Source organism: Meira miltonrushii, assembly GCF_003144205.1.
Source record: "Meira miltonrushii strain MCA 3882 unplaced genomic scaffold FA14scaffold_2, whole genome shotgun sequence".
NCBI classification, from domain to species: domain Eukaryota; kingdom Fungi; phylum Basidiomycota; class Exobasidiomycetes; order Exobasidiales; family Brachybasidiaceae; genus Meira; species Meira miltonrushii.
The window spans coordinates 597891-611155 of record NW_020289944.1 but is presented as its reverse complement, the minus strand read 5'-3'; the positions used below and the strand labels follow the sequence as shown (position 1 = coordinate 611155).

General features: G+C 41.8%; 6 protein-coding genes across 6 annotated transcripts; 4 read left to right on the top strand and 2 right to left on the bottom strand.

Moving 5' to 3' along the window:
* Positions 1-165: 165 nt before the first annotated feature.
* FA14DRAFT_154206 (uncharacterized protein) lies at positions 166-1031 on the top strand (the record flags this gene model as incomplete). Its single annotated transcript, XM_025497666.1, has 2 exons — positions 166-285; positions 345-1031. 2 exons carry the CDS (start codon positions 166-168, stop codon positions 1029-1031), a joined length of 807 nt encoding a protein of 268 aa, XP_025355065.1.
* A 711-nt stretch (positions 1032-1742) lies between these two features.
* Positions 1743-4053, top strand: FA14DRAFT_160224 (uncharacterized protein). The gene has a single exon (XM_025498578.1). It carries the CDS (start codon positions 1991-1993, stop codon positions 3893-3895), a length of 1905 nt encoding a protein of 634 aa, XP_025355064.1. The 5' UTR covers positions 1743-1990; the 3' UTR covers positions 3896-4053.
* Positions 4054-4684: 631 nt separating this feature from the next.
* Positions 4685-7229, top strand: FA14DRAFT_188817 (UDP-Glycosyltransferase/glycogen phosphorylase). The gene is made up of 3 exons (XM_025501680.1): positions 4685-4835; positions 4996-5169; positions 5253-7229. Exons 2-3 carry the CDS (start codon positions 5070-5072, stop codon positions 7079-7081), a joined length of 1929 nt encoding a protein of 642 aa, XP_025355063.1. The 5' UTR covers positions 4685-4835; positions 4996-5069; the 3' UTR covers positions 7082-7229.
* Positions 7230-8543: 1314 nt separating this feature from the next.
* On the bottom strand, positions 8544-9898 carry FA14DRAFT_178158 (uncharacterized protein; the record flags this gene model as incomplete). Its single annotated transcript, XM_025500823.1, has 4 exons — positions 8544-8654; positions 8721-8749; positions 9667-9748; positions 9815-9898. 4 exons carry the CDS (start codon positions 9896-9898, stop codon positions 8544-8546), a joined length of 306 nt encoding a protein of 101 aa, XP_025355062.1.
* Positions 9899-10677: 779 nt separating this feature from the next.
* On the top strand, positions 10678-12194 carry FA14DRAFT_33783 (thiamine diphosphate-binding protein). Its single transcript, XM_025502211.1, has one exon. The coding sequence runs from the start codon at positions 10894-10896 to the stop codon at positions 12109-12111; it is 1218 nt and encodes a 405-aa protein (XP_025355061.1). The 5' UTR covers positions 10678-10893; the 3' UTR covers positions 12112-12194.
* On the bottom strand, positions 12195-13263 carry FA14DRAFT_33784 (putative esterase D). The gene has a single exon (XM_025502212.1). The coding sequence runs from the start codon at positions 13153-13155 to the stop codon at positions 12277-12279; it is 879 nt and encodes a 292-aa protein (XP_025355060.1). The 5' UTR covers positions 13156-13263; the 3' UTR covers positions 12195-12276.
* Positions 13264-13265: the final 2 nt, after the last annotated feature.

Below are 13265 nucleotides of genomic sequence, written 5' to 3'. Positions count from 1 at the left end.
AATGGTGGGTTAGGGTTAGTGTCTGTTTTGTGAAAAGAGCAACTTGCGGGGGAAGGTATTCCTCTCCACAACCTCATCATATGTCCCATAGCAAAGATGGTAGCTGCTGCTATCAATAAAAGCTCACAAGGGCTTCTTTCAAGATGGCGATATCAGCCATTCGTAATGCCTTGGTTTGGATTCATCGCACTTTCGTTACTCTTGATCTTTTTTGCTTCGGCGCCGTTTATTGTTTCTCCGCCAAGGAACGTACAAGCACCCGTTTTGACAATATTAAGGATGGAGGTAAGATCATAAGGCTTAATCATTTATGACACGTATGCTAACTACTATCTCTCACACAGAACGGCGAATTTTTCGCTAAGGAGAATCTCAAAAATGGTCCAATCTTGTATGGATGGTTACATGCGATCCCGGGTGGTATTTGGAGTGCATTGATGCCTTTTCAGCACGTCAAATCATTACGAAGAAAGTATCCTGTTCTTCATCGTTGGTCAGGAAGAATAATCATTGCTCTTTCACTCACCTTAGCAATCAGCTCAATGACATTTGGTCCAAATAACTTAATCTTTTCAGCTTCGACGACATATATACACAAGATGAAAGTGGGAGTTGATCGACCAATCACTGTATTGGCTTGGCCTTCATTCCGGATGCTGGTGTGGTTTTTGTCTCCCACATTGATGATCTCTGCCTTACAAACAATCAGAACAGCACGCGCCAAGCAATTTGATCGACATCAATATTGGGCAAGTGTGCTAACTGCAGTTGGTTATTCGATCCCAATGCAAAGGGTGATGATGATCATTCTCTCAATTATAGCCGCTCATTTGCAATATCTATCACCTGAACAACGTGCGTTTTTTCACATCCCAAACGACAATGCGCCAATCATAGAAAAATCTCAAGTGGAAAGAGCAGCTTTTTCCGCAACAGCTTGGGCTTCGGTTGTGGTTATGACGATCTGGTCAGTTACCCAATCATATTGCCGCAATGTGGAGTTAGAAAAGGTGAAAAAGGCAAAGGCGTAATTGAGATGAACGGAGAACGGAGGTGGGTGTACTACTATGTTTATTTTTCTTGTATTCTTACTTGTTCATAAGGAATTGTGATGGTTGTCGGACTTTTATGTTCCTAGCCGAGTATGTGACCATCAGATCGATCTTCGGGGAGGATATTCCACTTTCGGATCGTTATACTTAGCGATACGCTCGTGTGATCATGATGGGGTTCGGAAGAACGAGCCGTTGAAATAGGGCTCTTATTCAATTAGGAACGGTTGATCTCCTTTTACATTCTTCTTTAGAAAGAGACAGGATCCTTTCCAACGGTTATGAAAAGACGTCATATGCATGTATGGATAGCCTAATTTTACGGTACCGAAATGGTTGTGTGCTCATACTGTCCATTTGCCTTTTACCCCGCCACCTTGTTCTCTTGTTACTCTGGGCGTTCCAGAAGTGTAAATCTGTTGTTCACTCTTTTGTCGCGGTACGGTAAGAAGAGAGTGGGCGTTTGATTAGCGGAAAAGAGTGAACGAACGGCCTACGATAATCCGAACGCCGTGGTGTTGTGTAGGCCAAGTGTTTTTTTGTGGGAAAAGGTATTTCGGATTTAAGATGCGAAAAAGTGCTTTTGTGCCTGCCTATCCACACGCAAGGCGTCTTTTTTGGAGAAAACACTGCATATTTAACGGCCCGAATCGCCGAAGAAAAAGAAAAAGAAAAAGTCTTAGCCTCGTCCATCAAAGGAAGAGAAAGAGAAAGGAGAGGGATCATCTTGACCACTAATGATATTCTCATCTTTTAATCAAACAATCATATTAAACAGGGATCTGGATGAATATCAACTCGCTAAAGGACGTCATCTTTTGATGTCAAACCACGTTCATCGTCATCTTTTGTAACAACAACAACAACAGCAACACTCTCTTAATCGGTAATTCCGATTTCCATCCCATTCGCATTTATTCATTTCAACATCTTTGATCATGCCACCTCTTTCACGTAATCGAGCAGCTCCTTATGATCGTTTTACAGACGCAAGTGCTTCTGCCGTTTCATCAGGTTACACAGCAGCAATGTCACTCGGTCCACAACCAAAGATGAACGGATCCATAGCCGATTCAGAAGAAGGTGCAGATTGGTTGCGAAACCTCAAGCAAGTTTCAGGTATGTATGATGGTGGACCTGGATCGGGTGTTTATATTGGCGATCCGGCAAACGCACAAGATGATTCGGAAGACGAAGATGAACTTGATAGTGAAGGTGAACAAATACAAAATCGACCAAAGAAACGTACAAAAGGAGGAAAACCATCAAAACGCAATTCAAAAGGATCAGTAGCGGGAAATGAAGATTCTGCAGCTGCAACGAGGAAAGCACAGAATAGACTCGCACAAAGGGAATTCAGACAACGCAAGCAACAGTACATCAGGGCATTGGAGACGAGGGTAGAGCTCTTGTCCTCTGATCATGACACACAAGTGGACAGGTTGCGGTGGGCATTGCGTGGGCTGCTGGCAGAGAATAATCAATTACGACAAATTGTGGCAGCATTTGCGTCTTTTGTTGGATTGCAGCAGATCGGTGGACCACTGCAAAAAGCAGGCGTGTCAAGGCAAGATTTGGAAGATCTCATCAGTAACTCTGCTGAGAAGGTCATGACAGATGCATGGCAACACTGGCCAGGAGCGAGAGAATGTGAAGCATTACGACAGATTCGATTGGACAGCAACCTTCCACCTGAAGGCTTGCCAGAGAGTAACAAGATACCCGAGAGCGTCAGAGTTCGATCAAACCCAACACCTCCAACAATATCCACACTTGGGACGAATGCTTCCACCTCCAACTCCAAAAGTGCATCGCCCAAGGTGAACGGAACAACTGCAAATGAAGCTACAAAAGGAGGAAAGAAGAAGAAAGAAGCGAATGGCAAGGGAAAAGGAACACCTCTATCACCTTCTTCGAATGCTGCAACGACTGATACGACGACCACACAAGCTCAAACATCCAACGAAGCTGCCACTCCAGCAACAAATGCGCCATCATTCTCTTTGCCGCCGGGCGATAATGCTCATTTGATGGCATCCTTCTTTGGTAACGGGCCAGGAATGCTGCAAAGTCCTGCTCCAACTCCATCTGCGTTTACGTTTACACCTGGTTTCTCGGGTATGCCTACACCTTCGATTGGACCACAAGGGCAAGAATCTAATGCGATTCTGGCAAGCTTGTTTGGGTCAAGTGGAATGTCAGGATTCATGGGACCAGGTGGGATCAATGGTAACCCTAATCAAGGTATGAATCCATTCGGACAACAAGGACCACCACAACAGCATGGCGGACAAGATATGAATGGGATGTCATCACCTTTCTCTCGTCAAAAGATGAATGGTGGAGAAGAACCAGAAGAAGTTCATCGGGTAGAAGCATTGGTAGCACAATTACGCAAAGAACGTGAACGATATGGATCCGGAAAAGATCCGAACGAGCTCAACAAGATCGGGATGGCATTAAACGAATTGATTCGACATATGGCAAACTTTCGCAGACAGCCAAGTTATCATTTACCTTCAGTTTTGGAACCTAGTGAAATTCAACAAACTCGTCCGCATGATCCGTTGATTGATGCATTGCCATTCCCGGGTGTACGTCAAAACCTTATCGCTCAACAAGAGAACCTAGTGATTGAAGATGTTGTTTTGAGTATTTTGCAATTCAGCACTCTACATCCGGGAGACGTAACGGATGAACATAGTTGGGAATTGCTTTATGGATTCTTGATTGCCTACCCACAACTTGTTGATCAACGTACGTTGGATAATGCGAACAGATGGAGAGCAAGAAGAAAAGAATCCATTTTAACTTTTGATGATTTAACTTTGAGGCATGTTTAAGAAACAATAAAAATACCCCCTCTCTTTCAAAAAATGATGTAGCACTATGGGCACACGATTGTCCGAACCAAAAAGAACCCTATTGTATTTCGTATTGGGGCCGTGATGTAATACAAGTCTATCGAGTATATCATTGCATGGTGGTCAGAGCCAGAGAGTGAGAAGCATTAATAATCAGCATCACTTTGGCGTATATAATCAACCTCTTTCTTTCGTACGTAAGCAGATTATCCATGAAGCCGACGTGCCAGGTGCCTTAAAGGAGTCGATTTGATGGTGAGAGCACGTTCGCAATAAAAGCTTAAAAGTCACTTTCCGATATGCCCTGAAATGCAGCCAGCTTAACACGGAAGAACACGTTCCCCCAAAAGGTGCATTCAGATTAAAACGCGCCAATTTAGTGCCATCAGCCACAGGTGTTGTTGTTCAGCGCACAATGGAACTGTTTTAAGATGGGGATTCCAATTCAAAATTTAAACTTTTTATTGCTGCTAACACAACAACCAACGGCAACTGACTGACTGACATTGGCGCCGACATCTTCTCTCCAGCCCAGACAATGGACGGCATAACTTCAATCAGCCGTATAAATGCAATTAAGGGGCTTGTGCAGATTCAAGGCAGGCAATCTACAAGTATCGGGTCAATCTTGCATATGCTTTAACATGAATAGAACATGCTCTACCTTTAAGAAGCACACGTTGCTTCATATATGATAGTGTAAATAGAACACGGGCATGTAAGGGAATCTCAATCTTATAACAAAATTTAAGTTTTTAATGTGTTGATCTTTTATGTTGTTGTTCTTTCCATCAACAACAACATTCATCGGAACGTGTTCTTTTAGTCAACATACATATCGCCGTGACAAGAAGAAGACAGTATTGCACTCATATCTTGCACATAAAAACACATTTTTGACGGCAGGAACGAAACTCGTGTGAGTATCTTGACTCTCTCTTTCTCCGCAAATAATGCTTCCGAAACGGTCGTGTTGGATGTGCAGAAACTGTCAAACAGATACAGATTAAAAGTGAACATTTGCTCACATCTCTTTTTCCTTCCCGCCATCATCGCCACCCGTGTTACCTACTCTCCAGCGTCATTTCTTAGACGTTCGTTGATCTAGATTGCCTGCTTTGCATCATTTGCCACAGCACTTGAATTTGCAACCATGGCATCAGCTCAAACTGCTTCGGTCAACTTGAACCGTTCATTGCCATACGCAAACACTGATCAAAAGAGACCTAAATTACGCGTTGCCATCGTGACAGGTAAGTGATCACCACGAGAAACATCCCTGGAACGCGTCTAGGATGGATAAGCTTACGCGTAATCATCTCTCTCATCCAAACAGAAAACTTTTTACCAAAAGTAGACGGTGTCACTCGTACTTTGGCTAGATTGTTAGAACATCTCAACGCAGAAGGTCATGAAGCCATCGTTTTTGGACCCGAAACGGGAATCAGACAGTATGCCGGTCATGCTGTTGTAGGAACGTTTGGTGTTCCGTTGATCGTTTATCCGGGTTTAAAGTTGAATTTTATGCGTCCAAGATTCGTTAGAAGGTTACAACAATTCAAGCCTGATGTGATTCACTTTGTTGATCCGATTTGGTTAGGCGCTCAAATGTTACCGGCCGTACAAAAATGGTTACCTCACGTCCCTTGTGTCAGCTCTTATCATACAAATTTACCAACATATGCAACGCTCTTTGGTATGCCATGGCTCGAGGAGACGATGTGGAACCTTACACGCAGCTTGCATGCCCGTTGCGAGATGGTGTTTTGTCCATCAGAAAGCACGCGAAGGATGTTACGTGGAAAAGGATTCGAAAATGTAGAAATTTGGAGTAGAGGTGTTGATACAACAATGTTTGGTCCTTCTGCCCGTGATGATAACCTACGTGCAAGTTGGGGATGTACACCTAATCCAGCCACATTACAAAACACAAGCTTGAGCTCAAGTGAAGCAGAACAATTGGCTTTGGTTCAATTAGCTGCAAAATTGGGCATTCAAGTTTCTCGTGGTTCTTCAGCTATGCATCGTAGAAAATCTCAATTGACGAATGGAAACAGTCCAGATGATGAAAGTTTCATTCGTACGCCACCAACTGGACCTTCTCTTACTGGATCGCCAGAGTTAAGTCCACCGCCAAGTTATGATAGCTTGTCTGGCGTACCTGAATTGCCCGGTGCAGCATTTGAACTTCCACCGCCTGCATTGCCTACGAACAACAAATCATCCTCTCAAGTGGTCACTTCAACAATCACAGCAAACACACAACAACAAACCAGCAAAACTGTCCTTCTATATGTTGGTCGTATCTCGTGGGAGAAGAATATCAGACTCTTGATTGAAGCTTTTAGAGTTTTACCCGCCCCAGTTCGCGCTAATGCAAAATTAGTCATTGTAGGTGATGGACCAGCGCGCGCAGATCTTACTCGATTATGTCAAAAATATCAGCTCGATGCCACCTTCATGGGACATCAAAAAGGACAAAGATTAGCATCAATGTATGCTTCATCAAGCCTGTTCGCTTTTCCTTCGTTTACAGAGACGTTTGGCCAAGTCGTTCTAGAAGCTCTTGCGAGTGGATTACCAGTCATTGGATTGCATGCAGAAGGTACTTCTGATTTGGTTTCTCACGGTACAACTGGTCTTTTACTCGATGTCAAAGCATCTTCCACGCCCTCCTCCCCAAGAAGTTCGCCTCAAAAGAACAGACTAGCAGCTTTGCGAGGTGAAAGCACATTAACAAACAAGACAACATCGGATTTATCTGGTTCAGATACGACAAATGGGTTGCCAACTCCAATTCCTTCGGTTGGTGAATTTGCCTTTGCAATGCACCCAAACACACCAGCTTTCGAATCTTGCACTAGAGAGTACAGTCTGTTACTCGAACGTCTGATTCGAGATCGTAACTTACGAACCGCGATGGGACAACGTGCACAAATTCAAGCTTCCAAAAAGACATGGTGGGATGCAATGGATGCCGTTGTTAGAGGATACGAAAAGGTCATTCAAGAAAGAGGAACTTCAAACCTTTCCGATGAAGAATTAGAAGCTTTGAGAAAAGAACAACAAAAAGTTGCTCCTCTTACAGGCCCGATCGCTAAATTGTGCGTGGTTGTTTATTTGGCTTTGTTCGTTGCTCTTTGGTTATCAATGTTACGTGATTAGACGCATTTTATACACATTTTCTTATTTATTCTATACCCTTTCTTTCCTTGTCTGCTCAATCGTCACTTTTGCTGCTTTATACTATACACTTTCTAAGACTGTACCATACTCTTTCATATTTCGGAGCAATCATGAATATCATTATGCTATCTACCTTTAATATATTTGTCATCGCCCTGCTTAACGTTTGCCACCTTAATGTATACTACCACCGCTTCCGCCACTTCCCTGTGCCGGAGAGCTGTTCATTACGGGCTCCTTTCTCGGTACTAACAGTGGATTAAGCTTAGTCTGTGATGCAGAAGAAAGTGTCAATATTACTTCACAGTGACGGGGTGTACTAAAGCTTGATACTGACTGGGATGACAGCCGCTTGAACCAATAGGGCACAAACAAGTGAAAAAATAAGAAAATGATTGATCACTTTTATGAACATCATTGGTTTTTGAACTTGAAGCTTGAAAGAAGTTGTCCAATTGAAAGATTGGGGAAGGGAAGTGATCTTTCACAAATGAAGGCCGTTTATATATGAATGTTTTGTTTTCTCATAAGATGTTATTCGCGGGTAAACTCCGATCGAATACGGTACCTTTAAAACGGAAACGCCGTCCACAAATGAAGGCCGTTTATGATGTATAAATGTTATGTTTTCTCATAAAGATGTTATTCGCGGGTAAACTCTGATCGAATACGGTACCGTTAAAACGGAAACGCCGTCCTGTATGTGCGGACATCCGTTAACGGTGATTCGACGGTGATTGAGAATAGATTAAGCAGTGGATCAATTTAGTATTAATAGATTAGCTGATATTTCCTCATTCTCACAACTAGGAAATGGATTTTAGTCTTAATTTGATACTTATATAAATAGAAAGTAGAGATTATCAAGATATATCTGTTGAAATCTGGATGACCGATCCCGCCAAACAAATGCATCCGCTCACAAGGCGTTCAGCCGCCTTTGCCAGGTGGCTTACTGCGCCAGTTGCTATGTATATTATCGAAGAACAAAAATAGCATATGTAATGTACATTCAGCATTTGTCAGACAAATTTGATAATTGAAATATTCCGTACTCTGCTTGTACGTCTTAGGTCACGCAGCAAACCTCAACCCAGTCTCCTGTATCACACAGAATTCGTGAACTTCAACAATATTGAAGTAAGAATTTTAATAAAGAGATTATGAAAGTTATAATGTATCGATTTGGATACTATAGAGCTTCTTTGAATGGAAACAAGAAATACAAGTGTAAAAATATATTCATAATAAAGCTCAGTCAAAGACTTAAAAAAGTTTTATAACCCTAACATTTTCCTTATAATCATTATCAAGCTTCCAAAACTACCAGTTTGCGCCATACTCTTTCGTATTTTGCAATAATGATGATAGCATAAGACCATCAGTACATAAACATACCATGACAAGAGTACCGAAGAAAGTGTTTTCTACGCTTCTCATGTCAGAGCTTTTCTGGACCATGATGGTAAGCACCGCTTCCGCCATATCCCTCTGCTGGGGGGTTACTGTACACAGGTTTATGCCTAGCCACAAATGTTTGAGCGGACGTTGCCTGTATTCCAAATAATGTTTCAGTAACAATGTACAATAGAAACTTGTATATGATCGTGAGACTCACCTTTAAAACAGCAGACTTGACCGTCAAGGCTGAAAGCAAAAGCAAGGAAAAAATAAGAAGACCGTAAAGCGACTTTGACAACATTTTTGTTCAAATAATAAATCTTGAAAAGAGGTATTGTAAAAATAAAAGATGGGAGAAATAAATGAAAATTCTAACAATTAGACATTGTGGTTAAATACTGTTTTCCAATGAGTCCTCTTCTTTAAATTTTTAATCTGGAATGGCTCCTCAATGACGTAAGACCGGAATGTACCATTTTGATCGAGACAAAGATGCGTATAACGTAGGAATCGAGATAAGCGCGATTACTCCTATATGTCCCGGGATGATGTAAAGAAATGGCGGACACGACAAGGCGAAGGAATGAAAAGAGAATTGGAGTAAGATTTCTTATTGCATCAGCTGCTGCATGAAATCTGGCAACGATTGCGTACCTTAATCTGGTTCTGCTCTCACTGTACCCACACAGAACTTGTATTGATGACGTATGAGAAAGGGAGTAGTATTCTCACTCTCCCCGTACTTTATTGCAAGCCCGAAATCATTCAATTCCTTATAGAAAGGATCTCTTACTGTGTTATAAAATGACTTTGTAAAGATTAGTTGAATAAAGAGATTATGAAAGCTATAATCGATCGATTTAGATACTATAGAGCTTCTTTAAATGGAAACAAGAAATAAAAGTAGTATTGAACCATAAAATGTTTCAGATTTATAAAATATATTTATGATAAAACTCGGTCAAAACCTTAAAAAAACTTTATAGACCTAATTTTTTTCATCATGCTTCCAAATATACGAGTTTGCGCCATACTCTTTCATATTTTGCATCAATGATGATAGCATAATGCAATCAGTACATAATCATACCATGACAAGAGTACCGAAGAATGTATTTTCTACGCTTCTCATGTCAGAGCTTTACTGATTTAATGATGTTCACCACCGTCTCCGCCATTTCCCTGTTTTGGGTTAACATTCGCCGCAGGTGTATCCCTAGCCACAAACTCTGGAACGGACATTGTCTGTATTCCAAATAACTTTTCAGCAACAGCGCAAGATTGTACTTCATATACGATCGCGAAACTCACCTTCAAAACAGCAGATTTGACCGTCAATGCTGAAAGCAAAAACAAGAACGGAATGAAAAGGCCGTAAACCGACTTTGAAAACATTTTTGCTCAAATAAAAAATTTGAAAAGAGGTACTGTAAAAACAAAAGATAAGAGAAATAAATGAAAATTCTAACAATTAGACATTGTGGTTAAATACTTTTTTTTAATGAGCCCTCTACTTTAATCTTTGATCTGGATTGGCTCCTCAATGACGTATGACCGGAATGTACCATCTTGATCGAAACAAAGATGCGTATAACGTAGGAATCGAGATAAGCGCGATCACTCCTATATGTCCCGGGATGATGGAAAGAAATGGCGGATACGACAAGGCGAAGGAATGAATGAATGAATGAATGAAAAGAGAATTAGAGTAAGATTTATTATTGCATCAGTTGCTACATGAAATCTGGCAACGATTGCGTACCTTAATCTGGTTTTGCTCTCACTATCCCCACACAGAACTTGTTTTGATGACGTATGAAAAAGGGAGTAATATTCTTACTCTCCCCGAGCTTTAATGCAAGCCCGGCGTCATTTATCTCCTTATAGATAGGATTTCTTACTGTGTTGCGATATGGCTTCGTAAAAGATGACCACCATGCACAGTTATCTACCACTCTCTCTTTTTGCTTACCTAACCATGCAATCTTCTTCGTAATCTTTGCCCCCAACACATCATCCTCAATCTTTCTTCTCTACGCCCAGAGCAGCAAATAAAACGCCCAACAAAGTACACTGCAAATTCGCCCACGCGTTTAATCGCGTTTATTTACGCCCAGAGTGTGTAGTGTTGTAACTCTATAGAATTTCTTATTAAACGAGAAAAACTTGAGTTTGACTGCATAAAAAGAGAAAAAAATCAAAAAAGGAAGCCACCGAAAGTAGACCGTAGAGTGTGCTAATGTGCCAGCTTAAAACACGCCCTATAACGCACGGTGTACACAAGTTCCTTAACTTCAAAAATCTTCTTCCTTTTGGGAAAACTAATCAAGAACACTCTCTCTTGTCACCATCTCCGTCTTCTTTCCTCATCACAACAAAAACCAATCAACATGGCCGCTGCATCATCTGCTCGTCATGCCATGGCTAGATTGCCTCGTTTGACTCGTTCGTTACACAGTACAGCATCGGCTCCATCTTCGTCTGTTCTGTTACCACGTTCAAATGCAGGATTGGCAACAAAGAACCCAATCCGGGCAACTGCTATGGAAGCTGCACGTTTGACAGCCATCTCATCCTCTTCTTCTAGAAACGCATCAACAGACGGAAAACCACAAGAGATGACCGTTCGTGATGCATTAAACAGTGCAATGGAAGAAGAAATGTTGAGGGATGATAAAGTTTTCCTTTTGGGTGAAGAAGTTGCACGTTATAATGGTGCATACAAAATCACACGTGGTCTCTTGGACAAATTCGGAGAACGTCGTGTGATCGATACTCCAATCACAGAATCAGGTTTCACAGGTTTGGCCGTTGGTGCTGCTTTGGCAGGTTTAAAGCCAATTTGTGAATTCATGACTTTCAACTTTGCCATGCAAGCAATCGATCAAATTATCAACTCAGGTGGTAAGACTCATTACATGTCCGGTGGTAATGTTCCTTGCCCTGTCGTCTTCCGTGGTCCAAACGGTGCTGCTGCCGGTGTTGGTGCTCAACATTCGCAAGATTACTCTGCTTGGTACGGTCAAATTCCCGGTTTAAAGGTTATTAGCCCTTGGAGTGCAGAAGATTGCCGTGGTTTACTCAAGGCTGCCATTCGTGATCCTAACCCAGTCGTCTTTTTGGAAAATGAAATCTTGTACGGTCAATCATTCCCAGTCTCACAAGAAGTCCTATCGGAGGATTTCACTCTGGAAATCGGAAAAGCAAAGATTGAACGTCCAGGTAAAGATCTCACAATCGTTTCTCACACTCTCGGATTGAATCACTCAATGGCCGCTGCTGAACAATTGAAAAAGGATGAAGGTGTTGAGGTGGAAGTGATTAACTTGCGTTCGATTCGTCCTTTGGATATCAAGACGATCATCGAAAGTGTCAAAAAGACAAACAGATTGGTCACAGTTGAAGGTGGTTTCCCAGCATTCGGTGTTGGATCAGAAATTTGCGCACAAATTATGGAAAGTGATGCATTTGATCATCTTGATGCACCCGTCGAACGTGTCACAGGTGCTGATGTCCCTACACCTTATGCAAAGAACTTGGAAGATTTATCCTTCCCTGATGCGGCCATCATCACAAAGGTTGCCAAACGTGCTCTATACCGATCATAAAAGGCATGCACTAGCTGTCTCTTGCACTCATACTATACTCAGTCTATTCAAATGTAACATGATTCCTACTTTCGCTCACATTAGCGATCAAGAGAAATGACATTCTATCGCATTAGCGAATGCACAAAGTTGGTATTGGAAGTGAGTGATTTGCCTAGAAGCACATCAGGCTTTGAGGAATTTAGCATGGTAGGTTACATGCTCTGGGGCATAAGTAGAAATGAAGTAGTAGCTATGGTCGTATCCGTCTTGCAAGCGAATTGTGATGTGTTCATCGGTGTATCCTTGATCCATTGCAGCTTTTGCGAAATCTTCAGGAAGAAGTTGTTTATCATTGTAGAAATTATCTGCCAAACCTGAATCGATCAAGATGTTTAGCTTACGTTTATCAGGACCGCCGGCTTGAAGGAGTAATTCGGTTGCATCGTTTGCTTTTCCTTCTCCAACGCCACCTTGCAAGTAGTTTGAGAATGCCTTTTCACCCCAAGGACATTTTGTTGGATGACAGATAGGTGCGAAAGCAGAAGCGGATTTGTAAAGGGATGGATTTTTGAGATAAAGCGTTAAAGCTCCATGACCGCCCATAGAATGACCAGAGATGGAAGCTTTTGTTAAGTCGAGCGGAAGGTTGTTCGATTTCAAGACTTCTGGGAGTTCCTTTGTGATAAAGTCATACATGTTGTAATTTTTGTTCCAAGGTGCTTTTGTTGCATTGATATAGAATCCAGCACCTGATCCGAAATCATACGAATCATCTTCACCTTCAATCTTTGCGCCACGTGGACTTGTATCAGGGAAGACTAGGGCGATACCTTGTTTTGCAGCTTCTTGTTGGAATCCACCTTTTTGTGCACCATTATCTTCCGTGCAAGTTAAACCGGCCAAATAATACAAGACTGGTACCTTTTTTCCACCTGAGACTGCTTCAGAAGGTAAGAATACGTTTATATTTGTCTCTAAATCTCCCAATGTTTTGGATTTAAAGCTATACTTTCGTAATTCTCCTCCAAAGTTTTTATTTGATGATTTTTGTGTGAATGACATGATGTGTTGTTGTTGATGTGATGGTTGTTTGTGATGATGTCTTTCCCTCCTTCTTCCCCATCAAGTCACTCTTTTTTCTCCACATCGCCTAGCGCGCTTGTATTTCCGAC